The 22895-nt window shown below is 37.2% G+C and overlaps 2 protein-coding genes across 5 annotated transcripts in view; one reads left to right on the top strand and one right to left on the bottom strand.

The window, feature by feature from the left end:
* The first annotated feature begins 4915 nt into the window (after positions 1 to 4915).
* LOC113393835 (atlastin-like) lies at positions 4916 to 10775 on the top strand. The gene is made up of 10 exons (XM_026630917.2): positions 4916 to 5161; positions 6220 to 6433; positions 7058 to 7207; positions 7322 to 7477; positions 7736 to 7885; positions 8063 to 8201; positions 8545 to 8729; positions 8830 to 9051; positions 9509 to 9778; positions 10583 to 10775. Exons 2-10 carry the CDS (start codon positions 6227 to 6229, stop codon positions 10664 to 10666), a joined length of 1563 nt encoding a protein of 520 aa, XP_026486702.2. The 5' UTR covers positions 4916 to 5161; positions 6220 to 6226; the 3' UTR covers positions 10667 to 10775.
* A 2679-nt stretch (positions 10776 to 13454) lies between these two features.
* LOC113393814 (atlastin) overlaps positions 13455 to 22895 on the bottom strand; it is a 34696-nt gene continuing 25255 nt past the window's right edge. For all 4 annotated transcript variants that reach the window (XM_026630885.2, XM_026630886.2, XM_026630887.2 and 1 more), the window contains 9 exons: positions 20860 to 21083; positions 20204 to 20353; positions 19300 to 19455; positions 18760 to 18909; positions 18127 to 18265; positions 17420 to 17604; positions 16848 to 17284; positions 16666 to 16732; positions 13455 to 16462 (listed from right to left, as the gene is read on the bottom strand). In XM_026630885.2, the coding sequence (XP_026486670.2) occupies positions 16328 to 16462; positions 16666 to 16732; positions 16848 to 17284; positions 17420 to 17604; positions 18127 to 18265; positions 18760 to 18909; positions 19300 to 19455; positions 20204 to 20353; positions 20860 to 21083 (1643 nt within the window). In that variant the 3' untranslated portion in view covers positions 13455 to 16327. The remainder of the gene's footprint in view (positions 16463 to 16665; positions 16733 to 16847; positions 17285 to 17419; positions 17605 to 18126; positions 18266 to 18759; positions 18910 to 19299; positions 19456 to 20203; positions 20354 to 20859; positions 21084 to 22895) is intronic.

Below are 22895 nucleotides of genomic sequence, written 5' to 3'. Positions count from 1 at the left end.
CAATCCCCCCTCCCCGCTAGATCCGGGTAGGGTAAAGTAGTTAGTAAGATTTTAATCCTTAGTAATAAAACCTTGATTACGACAATGTTCAATGGGTTATGAGTAATTAAAGCGATTACTGGTCAATTACACCAGCAATACAGGAACGTATTTTTTAAAAGTGGCACTTTACTTTCGTAGTGACACATTTCGTATTAATCGGGTAATATTAATAGTATTGGGAAATATTCAGTTATACAATGTCTATGAATGATTATCTATATTTCGTTAAATAATATTCTAATGCCCTTTTAGCATAGATAGCAGAGTTGCCGAAATATTATAAAAGTTGGTTATATCTTAAATAGAATTTATAGAGACACCGTTTCTCAGACACGCATATGTCACATTAGACAAAATTAATAATTTAGGTTCTTTTTAAATATTGTAAGGGTCTACGATTCTGTAAGAAATATATGAGATAATATGAGAAACTTTATTTTTAAATAACTTTCTTACTCAAATTACGATTTTTTTTTACAATAATCATTGTAATTAATTGCATTTATTGACTTTATTATATATTTATTATCCTTATAGAAATAATATTTTTTTAGTTATTTTATTTTAATAGCAGTTTTTGAATATAAAAATGATAAACAAGGATCGTCACTGTAAAACTGTTAAACCACTATTCGTCAGATTAATAAAAAATAAATAAAATACTCGTTTTATTTGAAATAAATTTTACCCATGAAAGATATAAGAGTTCTTAGCTTTGTCCCAACCTTAGGCGAGTACAAAACTAAGTTTACTCTGTATTATTTACAACTAGCAACCGGCCCCGGCTACGCATGGGTCCAAGCTGATACTAAATATACTGCAGATTGTCTTTATATACAACGTTCGCAGCTTTTTTCATTGACATTAGACAATACAATCCGCTCTGTCCCTGCATTTTAAATCTGTAATATCATCGAAAATTTAAATGTACTTAATTTGATAAGGATGAGTGCTGTATTGCTTAAAATGGCTTCGTAAATTGGCCATTTTTTCACTCAAAACGTAAAGTAAAAAAAGTGGTTGTTGTGGGTTATCCCTAAGAGATAGATATATACCATCGCAGACTTATTTGTGGACCTTTTTAATATGTACAATACTGTATTACATTATTTTGATCTATCTTGTAGAGTTCAGCCAGCGTTTGTAAACGAGTAAACGTAAAAAAATGTGTTTATTTAAGACATCACATTAAAAACTTCTATATACCTATATAAACCTTCCTTTAAAATACTATCAATTAAAATAAACCGCATCATAATCCGTTGCGTACATCGACAGACATATAGCGGGAAGCAACTTTGTTTTATACTATGTAGTGATTAATCTTTGGCCCTGCATTTTAAGAAAACACAACGTGTGGAAACTGATATGCAAAATCTGGTAAACTTAGCTCTTTATCGCGAGCGAAATATTTCCTACCCGATATTTATAATTTTGTTTATCATAGTAACAGCCCGTTAAATGCCCCATGGCAGGTTAAAGGCCTCCTTTCCTTTTAAGGAGAATACTTGGAGTTTATTCCATGAATTGATAAATGTAATTACTAATTTGTAGTAGTACAAAATTATACCGACGGATGCAAAAGCAGGAGGAAACTTTTGATATCTCGCACCGCAGAGCTTGTAACAGTTATTTTATTATATATAATTTCTAAAATTTGTTTTACCACTATAATATAAGCATAAAATAGTAATATAAGGGTTAACATTTTTGAACGTTGTGTTTTGAACATTCTTATTTGGTCTACTTTTTCTTATTATGTGTAATATATGTGTAAATAATAGGTCGTTAATGATGCTTTTAAAATAAATGTTATTAAAAAACGATGAGGAATAACCACTAATTACGACACAATTATATTTATAAATATAACACAATTTTCCTGCCTCGCAATTTAACTCTAAATTCGTAGGGATATTAAATCATTATTTTACAATTTTTTTTTTTTTCTTTAATTAATAATATTTTCGATCCAGAAAAGTGCGACAAAAGTGTAAAAGATCCTAACGACTCCAACATCGGCAATCGAGAAGTTCTTCGAGCGACCAAAAATGGTGAACTCTCATTGCAACCACTACTGAGAGAACCAAAGCAGATATGGGACATGTTCAAGCGTCATGTTTCATGCAGGTAGTCAAATCTGTAGACCACATGGCCAACGCTTTCGACAATGATGTGGCAATACTCTAAGCCACAAAAGCTGAAAAGATCTCCCAATGCAGCAAAATCCTCAAGGTTCATAATAACCAGTAAGAAGGACTGCTAAAAATGACTATAGAAGAAGTTAAAGCCACCATTTACAACAATGACCAAGAACAAGACGCTCGGGAAAAATCAAATACCACAGGCCAGAAAACGATCCCATCATAGTCATGATCGAAGGCACAGAGATATGACTGGAAGACCCTATCCTCACTATAGTTCAATCGCTGAAAATCTCCTAAAAACTGGGAAGTACCAAAGACGACGAGGGTAAAAGAAATGGAAGGGTGCGCAAAAACAACTTGGATCGTACGCAACTTTAAAATTGAAGCAGACATTGTAGTCGCAACCACAACAGTGGAGAAAAAAAACTTCAGAGATCACCAGCCGGACGGGAGCGGACACTGCGAAGACATAACGCAAAATAGCGTCGATCCTTGTGAGTTATATCAAAGAGCAAGACCAAAAACAGTGTAACAACTAGAATACATTGACAGAATACAATATATTTCAGTTATTTGTCCAAATTTCATATCCACCATATCAGCAGAAGAAGAAGAATGTTGTGCACTGTCAAATCTACGGAGGCATATACCCGTCCAGCAAATTAATGAAGTCCCTGCATCTAAGTCCATATATTGGCTTTGCGATCCTCAAACCCAGCTTTTGACTCTGAACTTGACATACACACAAGCAGAGAAAGCATCCCTACAAGTCCAAGGGTATGTAAATGGAGATGGATAAAACAACACCTTCACAAAACACGAGGCACAGGGACTGGATAACGAAACAGCATGCAATGCATGATAGTTTAATCCCATGCAGTGGATGCCATATCACGTTAAATGAAAATAATCGTATATTATACCGACGACAGCGTAATTGCGTTGGGGACACTGGTGAAGAATGCACAAATGGCGACTACCAAGGGTCTGGACTACAACCAGAGCCATCTCAAGCTATGCTGGGGCCCTTGGGTGAATTTGAAATTAATGTGTGAATTTAGAGCCCTTTGCTAGATATTTACTAAAATTAAATATCTAACAAAATAACAAAGATACAATTTATTTTTAATTTAAAAAATTTCTACCATGTAGAAATAATTTGTTTATAGCCAGGCATTAAGTTTACTTTCAAATTAACGGTGCAGTAATTTTCGTAAATTCTTAGGAATCTAATTGGTGGTACCTTATTGTATTATAGTATTTTATGGCACGTCTACAGCTTTCAACATTAAATATCGACTATCGACACTAGCATTTTGATCAATATGTTAGCAATTTCTTACAAATACACCAATTTTGAAAATATACATACCTATGTAATACAAATACGGCAATTTTGAAAATATATATGCCTATGTATATTTTCAAAATTGCCGTATTTGTTTTCAAAAATTCCTTAAATTCCTCTCAATTCAAAAATTCCTCTCACACGTTGACTGCTATTTATATTTACTGCTACACTAGTCTATATATCAACGTGTGAGAGGAATTTTTGATTCTTCGGGGCCCCTTTAGGATGGGGGCCCTGGGCACGTGCTCCGTGGGCCCTAATGGTAAAGACGGTTATGATTACAACCTGAAAATGGCGGTTCATAGTAGAGAAGATAGTATAGATATAAGTAAATAAACAGACTTGTCGAATTCAGAATCCCAAGGAGACAAATAGCAACCTTTTAAATTTAAATTATGATGTTGCCAGGTATTAAAAAAATGCAAAAAAGATATGTAGACCCAAAGGAACAACATATGTGTAAAGATAAGATACAAATATAACAATATAAAAAAGAGTGTAAAAGTACGGATTTAAAGAACGTTATGAAGATCATGAGTAGCAGGAGAGCAGGGTCAACGAAGATTCGTGATTATTTAAAGCCTAAAACATCAAATCTCCGATACGGAATAAATAACGAAAGCAATGAACACTGCTTGTTTTAATTGGAAGATACAATATTACCATGAGTTACGAGAGTAATGTAAGCAAAATATGTAAACAAGTTTTTATAATATCGCTTTGTATGCTACTAAAAAGTACAATCGTCTAGTTCTAATTAATTACATTAAGAAGGAGATTTAAAAAAAAAATGCATTCACGAACGTTCGTGTTTTGGTTCGCTGTTTTTATGACATGAGCGACGAGCGCCGAGCGCAGGCCGCAGTGAATGAAAGTGGACTCCCTCGTTCTCATTACTCGATTCTCGATTTAGTGCGTTTTCATTTTATCACGAGAATATTGGACACTGTTTATTTCGTTTTAAATATATGATTCTCTAATTCTCAAAATATAAACGAACCTCTATATGATAATTGATGATTGCTGTTGTACGAAATGTAGACGTCAAGGTAGTCGTACTCTCAATTTGGATTTATTATACCTAGTATAAAAACATATTTAAAATTCTTCTGATGAGAAAATGCTTTGCATTCTTCTTATATTTAAATATCAACGCGAAAATAGTCGCGTTAAACTTTACCGTCGCGGTCATCGATTTTCTTTCAAGCTTAAGCAACTTTTTATTCTGCATACAAAAATACCTCACCGAAATCAATCACATGATGACTTGACCACGAGAAAAGTCTTAGGTACCAGTTTACGTTTTTTAACGTTTGAATGATATCACACGACCAATGGAATCAGACTAGTATGACATCATTCATTATACCGTCCTCACTCGTTCTCCGTCGAAGTTACTTCGACGTCGCGTCGCGCCCACCGATGACGTACGATAATCGTCTCTTTACTACTTAAAATAAGCGTTTATTATAACTTTCGTTGATAGACTCAGTTGCTAGTCACAAACATACGTCGTAGCGAGTGTTTTATTAAATATCTAGTCTATATATCGTACGAAACATAGTGAAGTTAAGTGTTTTTTATTCCAATTATAGAGGATTGTGTCAACTGGTACTTGAAGGTTTGAGGACATGATATTTCATATAATTTTAGCAATTATTTATTTTATATAAGCGTTGTTAATGTACATGCTAATAATGAATAAAATATTCCGTATTACAATTTTGTTTCTTTAATTAAGTGGGAATAGCATTGTTTTTATAAAAGTAGCATAAAAACATGTTTATTATACAATTGAGTGTTGATTAATTTCAATGAATATTTCGCATTGTAAAGAGTTTTGTACAAGCTAATAATAAGATCGTATTTTATAGAAAATTTCATGTTTAGTAATTTAGGAATATAAATCTGTTATTATAAAATTATTTAATTTTTTATTTTCCTTTTTGTATACGAGTATAATCGAATAAATCGTACTTAATATTTGTTATTGTTGCCTCGATTAAATTTGATATTATTGTCGTAATGAATTCCGGTTTTTTAAACCTTGGTCGTACCGCATACTAAACAAAGCAGAACGTATCCGATTACTCATCGACTCAAAACATATGATTACGAATTACCTATTCGCCTGATTTTTAAAATATTGTTTGATTCAAATTCCGAAATTGGAAACTTTCTAAAATGTACAATTTATATTTGCCGCCGACCTTGTACGGTGACTTGAGTTAGACACATATGATCTGTAAAGTCTGTGCTAATTATATATTTATACTAAATATTTGCCTTGAACGTAGTAGTAATTAATACACAAACATAATCAATTTAATTGTCAAATTTTGGGCAGAAAGTGCCTTGATGGGCCGATGGATAACTGAGAACTAAGTGGCTACATAAGAATTATGGGTTCAATTCCCGGCAAGTGATGATCTTATAATACACTGCGTACCTGAATGTGTCTAACAATATTTTGCTACTTATGCATTCACCAATCCGTATTGGAGCAGCATGGTGGAATACGCTCCAAACATTATCCTTAAAAATAGACCTAGGCCTTACCTTACCATCAGTGGGATTTTAGTTTACTTTTAAGATCATTTTGTGTTATAAGTACTTAATACAAAGTATGTTTAAAAGTAAGATTAACTATTTTAAATATATATTTATTTCATATTACAGATTAAAAATGGAAGATTTAAATTCTGGTAAAGGTATTCAAGTGTTAGTACCCGGTCCTGATCACAAATTCACGCTCAACGAGGAGGCCTTGGAGAAACTCCTGCTCAGAGATGACATCAAAGACTGTCCAATCGTAATCATCTCGGTCGCCGGCGCCTTCCGCAAGGGAAAATCATTCCTTCTTAGCTTCTTCTTACGATATATGCACAACAAGGTTAGTCCATTAATTTTTTTTTTTTGCCATAGTTATGATTATAGTATTGTTCTGTGGTACTCATGGCCCCGTGCAGTGGCGGATCCAGGATTGTCGTTTGAGCGATGGAAACCACTGGAGATAGGATTTAGCAAAAGAAACATTAAAAAAAAGCAACATTTTATTTTTCTGTATTGTAATTTTTACTAAAAAGTTTAGTTAGAACAGTAATTATCAAGTTCTCTATATAGTTCTGTAAAGTAACGATCCCGATTAAGACGCGCTCGGCCCTCAAATCTCAGCTCAGCTCGGACCAATAAAACATTATTGAGTTTTTCTGTCAAAACATGCTCAGCACCTGCTCCAAGCATAAAAGTTGCCAATGCTTACACACTCAACGCAGTTGTCTGGCTGACTGGCACAATGCACCAAATGATCCGCTTCTTTTGTTAATTCCTAGATTTCGTTAAATAAATTATTATAGCATTTTTTTGGATGATGTTAAAATTAACAGTTTGGTGTTAAGCTTGCGTTACATTTTAGAATTTTTTAGCAATTGTCAGTCTGTCAATGTCTTAAGGTTGCCTTTATAAACACACACTCGATCGTAAGTTTGTGTATACAAATTTAATTGTCTTTTTACAGTATAATTTAAGTGATGGCGGTTCAAAGTGGCTGGGAAACGCGGATGAACCCTTGCAAGGTTTCAGCTGGCGCGGCGGCTCCGAGCGACACACAACAGGGCTGTTGCTCTGGTCACAGCCTTTCATAGCGACACTGGAGAATGGAGACAAGGTAAAATCACAGATGAGAAATCGTAAAATACGAACTGAAAATACTTATTATTATTTTGTCAAAAGACTTGTTTTTCTCGAAGTTAATTACGCTCTCCTTATGGTCTTCTTCCAGGTAGTGATTTATTTAATGGATACGCAAGGCACCTTCGACAGCGAGTCAACTGTTAAAGATAATGCTACAGTCTTCGCTCTTTCAACCATGCTGTCCTCCGTCCAGATATATAACCTCTCACAGAACATAGAAGAGGACGACTTGCAGCATTTACAGGTAAGACCGAAAGCAACGTATGGAATTTATATGAATAACAGATTTTTAAAGTTTGCCGAAATCCACAAAAGGCACATGTATCTAGGTGTGTATATTTGGATATTTATATGCTGAAACGAAGAAGTGTGCTGATGAATCGATTTGTCTGGTACTTGTCTTTAGTAAGATCTAATGTTATTGTCTTTACTAAGATACTTAGGTTGTCTATATCTTCTGCTTATAAAACGAACACAGGTAATACCGCAAAATATGTCTCAGCTGTTTACAGACTACGGCCGGTTGGCGCTTGAGACTAGTAGTGGCAAGCCGTTCCAACGGCTGCAGCTGCTGGTGCGTGACTGGAGTTTCCCGTACGACTATCCCTACGGCGAAAAGGGCGGTCAACAGCTGCTGGAAAAACGACTTGCGGTGAGATTTCAAAACGGCTTAACACATATCCATCGGTACTATTAATATTCCATCTGTATTTTGCCACACGTTACCAGAATATCGTACTTTTAAGTAATACCTCATTGACAGTTCCAAATAACCATGTCTCGTTTTATACGAGCCGAATATTTGACCACAAATAATTATATCAAACAGATACGCGAAGAACAACACCATGAGTTGCAGTCGCTGAGGCATCACATCGCCAGCTGTTTCGAGGAACTCAAGTGCTTCCTGATGCCTCACCCCGGCCTGACCGTCGCAACTAACCCTAATTTCAAAGGAAACCTTTCTGGTATTTTTTTTTTAAAGAATACTAGCAATGCCCCAAATTAATTAAATAGTTACTAATATTCCTAACGACGAGGGACGTCAATAGCCCAAGGGGTCAGGATCGATATTCGATCCTGCTACTTTTTTCATCGCTAAGCGGCCCGTAAATCATTGCGCTTTGGACGCTTCAATCATATATTTAAATACTTAAGTCGACTAGTAATTTGTTTCTTATATATTTATTTTAACACTATTCACATACATTATATGTTCATAAAACATCATTTGAACCTAGATATCGACTGTACATGTTTGTTGGTGTTTGTTTTTGTAAGTTACATTGATTTTACAAAATGTTGTTCCAGATATAAGTGAAGAGTTCAAGCAGGCTCTCAAAGAATTCATACCCATGCTGGTCGCTCCCGAAAACCTAATCGTTAAAAAGATCGCTGGACAGAAGGTGAAAGCGAAGGACCTCCTGCTCTACTTAAAGTCCTACATGAATATCTTCAACGGATCCACCTTGCCGGAACCGAAAACGATTTTGGAGGTACGGATTTTGAGACATACTGCTATTAATTTAGCTTTTAACATTTTTCAATGTTAATACATTTCGTTTGTTCTTAATTTTTTTATTTATTGAAAATTAGGCAACGGCGGAAGCGAACAACCTGTCCGCCGTGGCCGAAGCGAGGGAGGTGTACGAGACTCTGATGGAGGAGGTGGCTGGCGGAGCGAAGCCCTACATGCAGCCGTCGCTGCTGCAGCAGGAGCACCGGCGCGCCAGAGACAAAGCGCTGCACGCCTTCCGCTCCAAGAAGAAGATGGGGGGCGATGCATTCAGCGAGAATTATGGCGAGAAGTTGTTCAAGGTTCCGTCTATGTTATTACCCACTAATATTTTTATTATTCTTCTGTCTTCTATCTGTATTATTAATTAGTTCATTTGTATATCTCTATGTGGATCTTAATGTTAATGTTTTTGTATTGTAAGTCGATGACAAAATTATACATACTCATATACCAATAATGTTCAAGTTTACATTGAACCCTACGACTTCTTCGCGCGTATTCTGTTAGCGGGCTGATTCATATTCCTCAACTCACCTCTTAGCGGTCATGCGGGCCAACTTACGCTTATAACTAACATATATATATCATAACATATCTGTCCTCTACATGCAAGTGACGTGTCGGAGCAAAACTTCCCCCGAATTGGGCGGTCTTCGATCGGTAGGGGAACACATCCGGCCCGATACGATTGAAGAAAACTTAGTTTCGCAAGGGAGATAATGATATCAAACAAGCTAAGCGAAAAGCGGCCCGCAGGAGCTGGAGGAGCAGTACGAGCAGTACCGCCTGCGCAACGACGACAAGAACGTGCTGCGGCGGGCGGGCACGGCGCTGGTGCTGCTGGCGCTGGCGCTGGCGGCGTGGCTGCTGGCGGCGGCGGCGCAGGCGCTGGGCCTGGCCGCGCTGCACTCGCTGGCCTCCGCGCTCGCCCTCGCCGCCGGCGCCGCGCTGCTGCTGTGGGCCTACTCCAGGCTCACCGGCAACTTTGGGGAGCTGGCGCAGATGTTGGACGAAAAAACGGCTGTCGTTAGTATTATTTACGTTTATTCAATCGTTTATGAAACGTGTCTATGTGCACAGATACTGTGCAATGTCTGTTGTCTATTCTTTTGACGACCTCCGTGGTCGAATAGTGTGTACACCGGTTTTCATGGGTATGCCACTCCGAGGTCCCGGGTTCGATTCCCGGCCGAGTCGATGTAGATAAAAGTTTATTATTTTTCTATGTTGTCTTGGGTCTGGGTGTTTGTGGTACCGTCGTTACTTCTGATTATCTATAACACAAGTGCTTTAGCTACTTACATTGGGATCAGAGTAATGTATGTGATGTTGTCCAATATTTATTTATTATTTATTATTCCCTGGACAGAAATCTGACACGACCGAAGAGTTATTGAGCACAGGGCCAGAAGCATTTTATGCATATCAAGGCACGGACGTGTTGCTAAGATTCTAACTCGGAACTACTGAGTTAATAATTACTGGTCCGACCCGCAATTTCCTCTACGTCTAAAACTAAAACCTTAAAGCCATATTATGAAATAGTTGACGTCAGTAGCGCAATAATTTACCGGTCAATTAGCGATGTATACTGTGATGAGCTATTGACGAACCCCGCCCCCAAACCTAACAAAAGCTTAATTGGAGGGAATAAAAATATTAGTAATTCCTTTAAAAGGGGCACTGGCTACTATTCTTTTTAAAAAATATATAATTTATTAAAGGACAAAATACGTTATTAAATATTAGTTAAATTTTACTTGAGTATACTTATGTAGGAATATACTACAGCTCCCGTCTGTTGCTAATAAATGATCATAATTCGTTAAGGTCATACAAATGTTCGGCGGCGCGGTCGCGCGGCAGGCGGCGGCGGCGGCGCTCGGCTGCGGCGCAGACAAAAAGACAACGTAGCAACGTCGCTGTTTATTTTCATTTTTTTATTTGCACATGAAAAGTTATATTTTTAATATAATCATTAAGAATATTAATAATAATTGCCAATTTTTTCTAAATAAATAGTTTTACATATTGACATATACAAATAGAGTTATAAAAAAAATAGAGGACAGAAGTGAAACCTCTACACCGAACAAATAAACAATTTGCAGTAAACATACATATATCTATCACCCTCACCCTCGTGGTATCGGTGTGATGCAATTGTGAATTAGATAAAGACGACGACACTGAATAGAACCTTCAATCGACGCTCGTTGTGGTATTCTAATTTCAAAAATTACTTGAAAAAATTAACAACGAATAATATTTTTTCCGCCTCATTTGGTTGAGCAAAGGACCAGCAAGCAAAGTCGTGGACTTGTGTAGGCGAATATACCATATAAAATAATTTATCTTTAAAATCAACTAAATCTGTCAACTATAAAAAAATTTTTTGATTACTTTGATTAACAAAAACTCTCAGATACACGGGAAAACCCAGAACAAGTTTATTGAAAACACCGTGATTTACCCTCTTAGTAATAAACATTGTATGTCTTATCGATGAATAAGCAGCTTGCTTTAAAGTGGAGAAAACGGAGTGTAACTTTTGCCAAATACTGTTAATAGTCGGAAAAATTGTGTTTGAAGGCTAGATACCGAAATTTATCTTTTAATCGTCATTAAAACTAAGAATTTCACGCGAATTTCAACAATTAAATCTAACTCTTATATTTGTCACAATTGTCTAATAAAAATATTACATTTTGCACAAAAGACAAATCAATCTTTTTCACTTCTCCATGACGTTATGTGAGATGAGATGATGAGATGCGAGTTGAGTACTCATACATGACGTTATAAAATATAATATAACTGTAACTAATCAGAGGCAATGAGATTTAGACATAGACAATTTTATTACTTTCAAAAGATTTGACATATATTTCTAATTGAACTTACAAAATTCAGAGATGTTATAAGAACTAAAAATCTTGTCGGGATCTTTAAAATACAACACGCGTAGCAAGATAGCATTCGTTCATTCGCTATGCAAAGTTTATTAGTGGACCGCTAATCTTTACACTTTCGATCTATGTATATTGTATATATATAAACGTATGTAATATACGTCTATACTTTTATATGATTATGTAATTTTGAAAAATTCTTGTATAGTATAGTAATATAATGAAAAGTTGATCACTGTTATCTCAAAACCTCGTGTCAACATATTTTATAACCAACCTAGAATGTAAATACTAATTATAGTATATAAGCTGTGACTGTGTTGGTCTTAGTTTTAATCAAGTCAGAGAATATTGGTATTGTTTTATGTATAAGGATTATTTTTATAGCTTTGTTATTCATATATCATAGATGAGTGCCGCACTACAAAATAACTAAAACATACGAACCAACTTTATTATGTTGGTGTGCGTGACAGCTACGCTTGAAACTCGACAAACGTCATATTACTTTACTAGTGTGCGTGTACGTGACAAACAGTTGGCGGCATATCTATACACAAATAATCAAGGGCTATAAATATTATTATTTTATTGTATCTTATTCACAGGAACTTCATCCTTATTGTGTTGAGAATAAGAGGTACATTTGTAAATATGCTGCTGTGATTTTACTATTTCTACATTGACAATATTCAAAATATATTTATATTTGACATTTTGATAATAAATATTTTTCTAACATTTTTCTTTTCAATCATGTCTTTAACCTGCCCTTAGTTCATTAAAGATTTTTAGTATGCTATAATAGGCATTTTCTCACTACATAAATAATTTTACGGCTTAGTGATGTGCATTTCAAACATGCACTATCGATAAAAACTCGAGTACGGCAAAAATATTTCAGATATGAAAAAAATGAATTTCTTCCGGTTAGTTTTTGGTTCGAGGATTTAATTTCCGAACTGGTAGTAGATTATAGACAACCAATAAGAGAAACGCTTCTGTATTGAATTAAGATTTTGACATTGATAGTAAGTGATATATGTAAGCTATTAATGGAGATTACGTTTCATTCAGCCCTGGACTACTTAACGACGTAGAGGCGTATTTGTAAGCAATATCGAATATGTATGATAATAAAAAGCATTATTATGAATTAATGACTTATTTAAACAAATACTTTGGAGAAACTCTTTTTAAACAATAACTAGGTAATGACGATATTACACGAAGACTACATCACTAATGTCATAAGCGCTGTAAGTGCGAGTGAGCGCGCAATATGCCTCGCTACGTTCTCACGTTATCAAGGTATTTGATATTAAGATGTTGAAAAAATTATTCATGATAATAGTACCTACCTTGCAACGTGTTGCTTTTTTATTGCTCATACATCCTAGATAAGGATCTAATTTACTTTAAACAACCTACATATTTCAAATTATTTTTGTTCTCTTTTATATATGTATAACTCGGAGGTGGGGTGTTTGCAAGCCCATTTGGATAGCTATTTTTTTATAGCAATGGCTAAAATTGTTGTTCCGATTTAAAGGATGAGAGAGCCAGTGTAAAGAATGGATAATATTTCTTCCAGTGGAAATGTCTATGGGCTGTGTTGAGCAATTTTGCAAACAAACCTCTAGGTGGCTGATTTGCCAATCTGCCTACTAATTTTAATAAAAAAAGCTACATATCTATAAAAAAGTTAGTCTTATATATGTTCAAAGCAAAGCGGTTACAACGTCTGTGTTCGCAAACGTTATATTTGTCGAGAAATAAAACAAAACGTATATAAAATTAAATAACTTTATTTAAATAATTGATTTAAAATTAATTTATTTTCACCAAATTTAACTCATACCCAAGCCGACTATAACGTTTACGAGAAAGTGAGGGCGACTGTTCCCATCAGAAATAAAACTATAACCGCATAACGTGATCAAACGAAAACGAGCAATTATACTTTTATTTCAACATATACATTTTTAAAACGAGTATTTCTGTTATGTTTTTTATAGATGTAGAATATAGTTAGTATGGATCGGTCGCCCTTACGAAGGCTTATGGCACTAGATATCCGAGGCGTAAGAGAGAAGTACAAAAAGAAATTATTTAAGGATGGCTGTTTACAATTGTTCCGTCGACGGTTTAACGAAATTTATATTTGATTTTAACAAGATAAAACTTTATATATTTTTGGGTTATGAAAATATATATAGTTTTTGTTTATAATTCAACACTATATATTATATAATAATTGAAAGAGTGTATGTACATCTAAAGTGCAATTTCGAATTATTTCATTGCCAACAAAAAAAGATTATCTAAAAATACAGATAATTAATATCCTAAAATTAATTATAGAGGCAATGGCATTTTGAGCAAAAATGAAGTAAGCAATGAAATAAAATTGTTACTATAACGACAATCAAAATATAACAATTTAATAAATAACAATAAGCGCTTCAAGCTGAAAGCACAAATAACTGTAATGCTAAACAAATGATTAGAAGCGGATTCGAACCCCTGTACTTAAATATATAAAGTCAATCATAACTACAAAGTAATATAACTGTTTTTCATGATATATGTAAGTTAATGTAGGAAATTGTTTTAATTAAAAAACCCTTTGACATGTAAACTTTTGTCAAAGTCTCGGGGTAACACTTCGTGTTTTTTATTTTCGACACAATTAAAATCACACGTCTTTTTAAAACTTCGTGTAATCTTATTATATTATGTTCAATAAGTCTTACATAAATCAATGTAAAATTAAAAATTCCTGTATTTAAAACATAGTTAAAGGTGAACAGAAACAAACGGCTTTTAAATTATTCCGAGTTTAGTAAACAAACAACGAAATAAACTCTGAATTTTACAACATAATAGTATTCAAAAATATTTTGTTCCCACTGTGACGTTGGATTACATTTTAAAAACATCGACTTGAAATTGGCACATTCAGGAATAACGTCACTAAAGTCCATTCCACGAAACGACCTCCCAAAGGAATTGCCCTTGTACGCTCATTGGTTAACACGCATGACCTTCAATAGCCAAATTACTTCTTAAGGTTGTGTTATACGTCAGGTTCGTCTCGCTTATCTCTAGTCACGCACATCGACATATGAGGTGCGAGTATCTTCTTCCTTAGGGATTCGACTCGTGGTATAAACCATACACAACGATATATGTTTGAAACAGTATTTACAAAATCCAACCATGTCTTAACAATATGATACTTATTTCAAACAATATTTTTATACAATCATAATTACATTTTAAGTACGCTTTCAACAGTTATAGTGCAACTTAACGAGTGATTAAAAGTCTTGATCTGATTCCTGTTGAAACATGATTTATAAACTCATAATTTGTGCAACTTTTCAACTTTCAAGAGTGGTTATCTTACATCAGTTTTACATTTTATATATTATATATATATTTTAATGATTCAAAGTCTGCCGTCACAAAGATTTAATCTAAGTATTTAGTTGTATTGCTTTATTAATCTAAGAGATATTATTTAAAATAAACGTCATTCACTTATTTAAAAATAAGATGAAGTTAAAGAAACTCGATCGAGAACTGTTAAATTCGTTATATTTATATTGAGACACATAAAACCAAGACATCGTGCATGGCCATACAAGTGTTCCTCGCACGGCTTTTATTCAAAATTGACTCTGTTCGAAGTCAATGAACATGCTTAAGGTAAGTTTTTACACATTGAGCGCTCCTTATTAGATTAATCAAGCAATAATAATTAACCTATTATGATACTATAACTAATAATATAATTTGTCTATGACTGTACAAGGACCTATTGAAAATGCTCCCCACCTACACCGTCAACATTCCTTTACCATAAAATTTATGAAAACCAACCACTAAGCTACATAAAACGATTAAAAATTAAACTTGTCACTTTTAAAACTCACTAAGATTTGAATTCGTTCATCGAGCCACACGCATACACGGACACTGACACTGTTTAGACTCATCGAAGCGGTCGGATGATATGTATGATGCCCACATCGGAAACATGATAATGAATAAACTCTTAAAGATTTCTCTAGCCTGATAACAGTTTTATTGCTACTTTTGAGCTTAAATCCATTGCAAAGTACTTAAGACGTTTCACTTGTCTAGAACTATGCTGCCAAATTAATCTATTATAATAAGTTACAACAATATACGTCAATGAGATAAATTTCCTGGCCCAGGTGTAACGTGTTGTAAAAGTATTGTTTGTATTACAAAGCGAATAGTCTCTCCAGTTGATCTCGTCGAAGTTACTGGGCACGTTATGCGCATCTCTGTAATGTGAACTTAGATGTCTAATATTACACTTACAAGAGAGGTCAATAGTTGCTCGTTTCCAAACTATTCGCACCTTCTCGTTACGTCCACCGAGTGTGTGGTTCTGCGCGCCACGGACTCCAGCTGGACATCTACAGCTGCCGCGCCCGTGATGGACCAGTCGACGGCGCGTCTCCGAGCGCGATCGATAGTGATTATTGTCAAAGTTACTGTTATGAGCTTGACTAGTAGCGGGACTCTCATTCAACTGCCATATTTGGTTATCCGCAGCGTGGCACCGTCCTGTGTCGTCCGTAGCGTCTCCGGGGCGGGGCGTGCGAGCGCCGCGCACGTGCGAGCATCACAAGTGCTTGTGCTTGCCGTTGGCGCTGGGCGTGGGCGTGGGCGTGGGCGGGCCCAGCGCGCGCTCCGCCGCCACGGCCGCCGCGTGCTCCATGCCCTTCTCCAGCCCCGCCTGGTACACGGGCTTCATCACCTGCGGAGGATGTTTGACACGCTTTATTTTGGATCTGTACTCGGTACTTTGACACAAACATGATGCAGAAAAATTAAAAAACCGAATTAATTATTTGATTTATTCTATTAATGAGACAGCACTCTGTTCAACGGTACGTGTAAATGATCATTAAATAAAGTTGTATGTAATTTGCTTTGATGCGTTCAAAAATTAAAACTTACGTTTTCCCAGAGCCAGTTTGCCGATTCATCTATTGTTATACCGAATTCTCTCATCTCACCGCTGTACCTGAAAATCCAATAAAAAATTGCAACGATTGAGAAAGGCCCGGCGATCGTTCATTATTAGTATATTGTCTATAAAATAGAACTCTTTATTTTTCTGTAACGTCAGGTTGGTGTACCTAATATACGCCCAGAGCGCCAGCGTGAGCAGCGCGACGCCCATGGTGAGGTTGCAGAGGTTGGCGAGCGGGTAGAGGCCCACCAGCCCCAGCACGCCGCTGAGCACGTAGAACACGAGCGCCACCGCGAACAGCACGGACGGCGTGCGCGCCGCCTTGAAAATGTTCTTGCTCTCGTTGTGAGCGCGGAACTGCTGGAACTGGTCGTCGAGGTCCTGGAGTAGCTGTTCGCAGTACGAGCGGCTGAAGTCGTCGCCGCCCATCTTGCGCTTGGCGCGGAAGGCCAGCAGCGCCTTGTCGCGCACGCGCGCGTGCTCTGCCTCTAGCAACGTAGCCTGCAGGTAGGGCCGGGCCCCGCCACACACCTCCTCCATCAGCATGGTGTACACCTCGCGCGCCTCCGCCACCGCCGTCAGGTTGTTAGCCTCGGCGGTCGCCTGCGGACCACACACCGAACCGATGTCGTTATATAATTATGACTTTATATTTAACAATCAACGTGACTCATCAGACAGGGTTTCCTAAACGTATGAAGCCGAATTAAATGATACAAACGGGATTCGTGTACTCACGACCAGCATGCTCTTCGGCTCGGGCAGCTCGTTCCCGCGGTAGATGTTCATGTAGCACTTGAAGTAGTGCAGCAGGTCCTTGGAGCGCACGCGCTGGCCGTTGATGAGCTTCGGCACGAGGTTGTGCGGCGCCAGCAGCATCGGCACCAGCTGCTGCAGCGCACGCTTAAACTCGGGCTCGATGTCTGTAGACGTTTATTTGTAACGGGTGACTCAATATGTCTGTCGCGAGAATTTTTTATAGTATAGGTAGGCCACCCGCTTGTGAATGGTCCCCATCGCAAATAACCTTTGGTACTTTAAGAAATATTAACCATAACTTACATCTCTAATGGGCGACCGCCTTGGGAACTAAGATGTTATGTCTATTGTGCCTGTAGTTACACTGGTTCACTCCCATCAAACCGGAACACAACAATACTATGTTTTGATGTTTGGCGAAAGCATATTTTATGAGCGGGTGGTGTGCACAAAGTCTTCCGATCGAGTAAACTTCTATAGTTCCGTCGCACGTCGAGTAAAAATAGTGATGTACCAGAAGAGAGTATGTAATAGGGAATAATTATTATTGGATTATACAATTTAATCAAGTAGATTGTAAAAGTCTACTTGAATAAATCACATTTAATACATACAAGCCGTAAATTGAGGCTAGTAATTACGTACAGACCCGGGCGTGGCACTTGAAAGTGTAGAGGGAGAGTCACCTGTGAGTCGGCCATCGAAGTCGGGGCTGGTGGCCACGCGGAGCCCGGGGTGCGGCATCAGGAAGCAGGCGATCTCCGCGAAGCACGACGTGATGTGTTTGCGCAGCGATTGCAGCTCCGGGTGTTGCTTGTCCGAGACCTGAAGCCGGTTACTTATTAGTATGTATCGAATACAAAAACTATAAGATTACATCTTGTCTAGATAAGTCCACAAATTTCTCTCATTCATATAATTATAACAAAAATGAAACAAATAATTGAGACACGACTTTCAAAATGATAACAACCATTTTTCACCGACATAAAAATCATTCAGACAGGTATTATTAAGTTCTTCCTTTTTTAATTCTTTAAAATGATTATGTTTTATGTGTTTTTATTGCCTTTTGCGGTGGGACTTCGTGCAAGACGGTCTGGGTACCACACACTTATCATATATTTCACTGTCAAACAGCAATACTTATTTGTTGTGATGTTCCGGTTTGAAGGATAGGTGAGCCAGTTCTCAATGTTGATGGCACATTGGTGATTTAAGGGATGATTAATATTTCTTACGGTGCAAATGTCTATGGGCGGTGGTAATCGCTCATCATCAAGTGGGCTATTTCCTCGTCCGCCTACCCATTTACACACCTTGAGTCGTCGCTGTAGGATGTTCTGTCCGCCCTGGGCTCCGTACGGCGCCTCGTAGGGGAAGCTCCAATCCCTGACCACGAACTGTAGTCGCTGGAACGGCGTGCGACCACCGTCCTCTAACGCCAGCCGACCGTACTCTGTGAACAACTGGGGAAGAAAAATCATAATCAGAAAAGATAATATACTTTTTTCAATCACTTTATTATAATTGAATAAACGTGCGTGAAAATCAACGATTAATTTGTATAGTCCATTCCAATGGCAGGACGAGTTAAGGTAATGAACTTGGGAGGTAGGGTTTTATGCAAACCTGTTGGGTAGGTTACCACGCTGAGTATTGTTGTGTACTGGTTTCAAGGGTGAGGGTGCCAGTTTCACTCCAGGCACAAGGGATATAACATCTTAGTTCCTAAGGTTGGTAGCACATTGGCGGTGCAATGGATACCTACCGATATGACCATACCTACATATGTTTAACAAAAAAAACTTAGGCCTTGATTGACACAGCAACTGGTTTGGATCTCAAATATGCGTCACCTGCAGATGCTGCAGGTCGTCCTCCTGTATGTTCTGCGACAGGTTGTATATCTGCACGGACGACAGCATGGTGGACAGCGCGAACACGGTGGCGCAGTCGCGCACCGTCGACTCGCTGTCGAACGCGCCCTGCGTGTCGAGCAGGATGATCGCCACCTGCGGGAAGGCACGGTCATGATTTCGCACTACCACGACCACGTCTCTTCGACGCAACAATTTGCATCAACGTTTGTAAAAGCTTCCGCTACAAACAAGATATACTCCATTCGAGTGGACTCTTTACAAGCGTTATGGAAACGTCTTGTCGGTCTGGAACGTAGAAAAGAAATAACAAAGTTTTTTTTTTTTTTTAATAAAATCACAGTGTTAATGATGTCTAGTCAAACGTAATGTTACAAACACCTACAGCAATATAACAATCAACGATTACTAACATCTTATTTTGTATCACGAATAAAATCTTTTATATTACATTAATATATATGTTTCTTGTTGTTTTGCAATCGTATTTTTTTTAATGAAAGTTAACCTGTGGCATTTCTTCTACAGAGACGAACAGTGGCACAGAACATCTTACTTTGCTTTAGGTAGCATAGTGCCCGGGCCTCTTAGGCCACCTTCTTAATCCGCCACTGGAGTCGAAGTTCTGCCCGTAACCAACCGTATCAGACAGATAATACAATCGTTTCATTATCAACGCAATGTAATATTACCTTGCGGGAATTCGTTAAAAGGCATCAATCAACCTCAATACAATTTCAAAGAAAGAGAGGAATGAGATATCTCTTACTCTTTCATTTGAAACTTGTTTGATTTATCTTGTTTAAGTCTTATCTTCTTTATAAACTTTCAATGTAAATTCCAAATCTAGAGCCGAGTTGTAAAAGTGACTTATTGTGTTTACCTTTTCACCGTCTTCGAGTGTCGCTTTGAATATCTCAGACCACATGAGGATGCCGGTGGTGTCCCGCTCGGATCCTCCCCTCCAGCTGAACCCCGAAAGCGGCTCTTCTTCATTGCCCAGCCATTCGCCTCCACCGCCTCCCGCACCATACTGAAAATTTGAGAAAATTTTGGTTCAATTCTCTTGAAAGGGTATATCTAGATTTCGTTTATTATTACTTTGACATTCAATATGTGCTGCGCCAGAGTAGAATTATTCAAATATGTCGATAATTGAACGTGGAGCTTTAATAACAAACTTAGTTGTAATAAGATAAGTTCAGATCAATAATTATAATTCTGAATGTAAAATTAACTACTTAAAGCCCCGGATGCACTTGAATGCAAAAGAGGCAACAATGCACGGGATATGGACTCAACCCTCATCAACTACGTGGAATGTGCTTGGGACAAATGGCGCGTAACATTAAAATAATGTTTAGTGTCATTGTTTATAGAAATATCCCTTAAAGACGTTCGGGGATAATAAAACGTAACCACCATGCGTGACGGTGACGTGACGTATTGAACAATGGATCGACAAATGGCGCGAAAATGACGCGGGACACGTGTACTCATTGCTTTATGCTAAATGACAACTTAAATGATATTACAAACCTTATGATGCATGTATCGGAGGAAAAAGTCGAGCAGGAATGATTTCCCTTTCCGGAATGCGCCCGCGACCGATATGACGACCGCGGACCTGTCTTTGATGTCATCTTGCAGCAGCAGCTCCTCAAGCGCGTCTTCGTCGAGCACGAAGGAGTGCTCCGGGCCCGTGTTGACGACCTGCACGCCGTGGGGACCGGTGCGCGGCGCCGGCGCCGGTTTCTCTGTTACTGTACCACAAAAAATTAAACCATTTAATAAGGGCAAAATAATAATATGAACACGATCAGATTACGCAATACTTAATATTTTCGCACGACACTTAACTGTGGGAAAACGACTCCTCAATGCAAAACAGAGAAAAAAAACACTATTTTAAAAGTCAACCGTTTGAATCATATCATTCTGAAAATACAAATGAATGAAATGAACTGTGTATATGTGTATATTTAACGATCGCAAGTAACAAATTGTTATTGAATTTAGGTCGATTTCCATGGTGCGTGGAAAGTAATGCCTTAAAGTGTTAACGATTGCTAAAACACTTAACACAAACGTAAAGCCATCGCTCGAAAAATACAAGCGAAGATATAAATAAAATTTAATGTACATATTACAATTTTGAGTACTTTTATTTTATTACACGGGCAATAAGATTTTTTAAACTGTAATACGGAGGAGCAACGTAAAGTGTCCTAATACTGAGAAGATGGTCTTAAGCCAATTAAATTATCGTACTTAAATTTGGAAACAGAGAGTCTAACTATAGCCTATTCCAATCGAAGAAGGAATGAAGATAAATACGAGGATAACCTTGAATGTACGTATTAGGTATATGCGATTTGCTCTGATATCCACATTAATAGTTAGTTGACATTTTATCGCAAATCCATAATGAATATTATAGATTAAGCTATTCGACGAATTACATCGCGTCAATTTGATGTCAAATGTTTTCCTTATTTGCGTTTATTCATCTCGTGGTTGGACTAGACTATACATAGGTAGGTGACCATAAATGTCGAGTCAGCTCCACCTCAAGATTCGAGCGGAACTTGGGACTTCCCCTCCTAGCATCACTTACTCAATGTCAAAACTATATGAAATGTACTTTTCAGATTTATATCAATCCTACAATTGTTATCGTTGTAACAATTAAGCCATATATGTACAACTACCTGACGCGATGGTAATTTTGATAACGAGGATTTTACTGAACCCATTGTGTCGGTCAACACAACGCAATCATCATTTACTTATTCAGAGTTCAAACTGGTCGTTGGTTTTAAAATAAAAAAATGGTGTAAACGCTCTGTATCGTCATTCAAACCAGCCTTGGAATCCAGAATTCCACTAAGATCATTACACGAGGGAGATATCTAATAGAAAAAAAAAACAAAAATCGTAATCCTGACTTTGATTGGGATGTTCGCGCAAATAGGACAGCTCTCGATCTGACCACGACTACGACTGTATAATACACTTCGAAAAACAGGAAGCAGATTGAAGCTGTAATAACCAGAGACACGTCACATATATATATTGCAATATAAATATATATACATATATATATATTTCAATGTTTCAAGTACCTACAGTAAAATATAATACACTATCCGCTCGTGACTTCACGCTTGTGTAACGGGAGATACTTATAATATTTATCTGTTTAGACTTTTTGGCGTGATTGAGATAAAAACATCCATCAAAACTTTTGCATTCACAATATTAGTAAGATTACGTTTCCGCCGTGTGAGGTAAAACAGTAACATAAACATAGTCAGTAACCAGATTTTTCATTCTAACGTATATTAATCAGTATCTTCAGTCTATCATTAATATAAGGATTACCATCCAGCAATAATTACCACATTAAAAAAGCTTAAAGTCTCCGTTAACAGATTGTTTTTACTTTACTGCTCATTGAGGTAGTCAGCTATCCTCCCCCCCTCCGTCCATCAATTTATCAAACCACGGCGAAAAACCATTACGTTTTATTACTGAGTTTCCATTTGCAAAGTGATTGAACCAATTTAGTAAGC

Source organism: Vanessa tameamea, chromosome 19, assembly GCF_037043105.1.
Source record: "Vanessa tameamea isolate UH-Manoa-2023 chromosome 19, ilVanTame1 primary haplotype, whole genome shotgun sequence".
Lineage (NCBI taxonomy): Eukaryota > Metazoa > Arthropoda > Insecta > Lepidoptera > Nymphalidae > Vanessa > Vanessa tameamea.
Note: the sequence above shows the minus strand (reverse complement) of the source record. Positions and strands in the feature narration are given on the sequence as shown.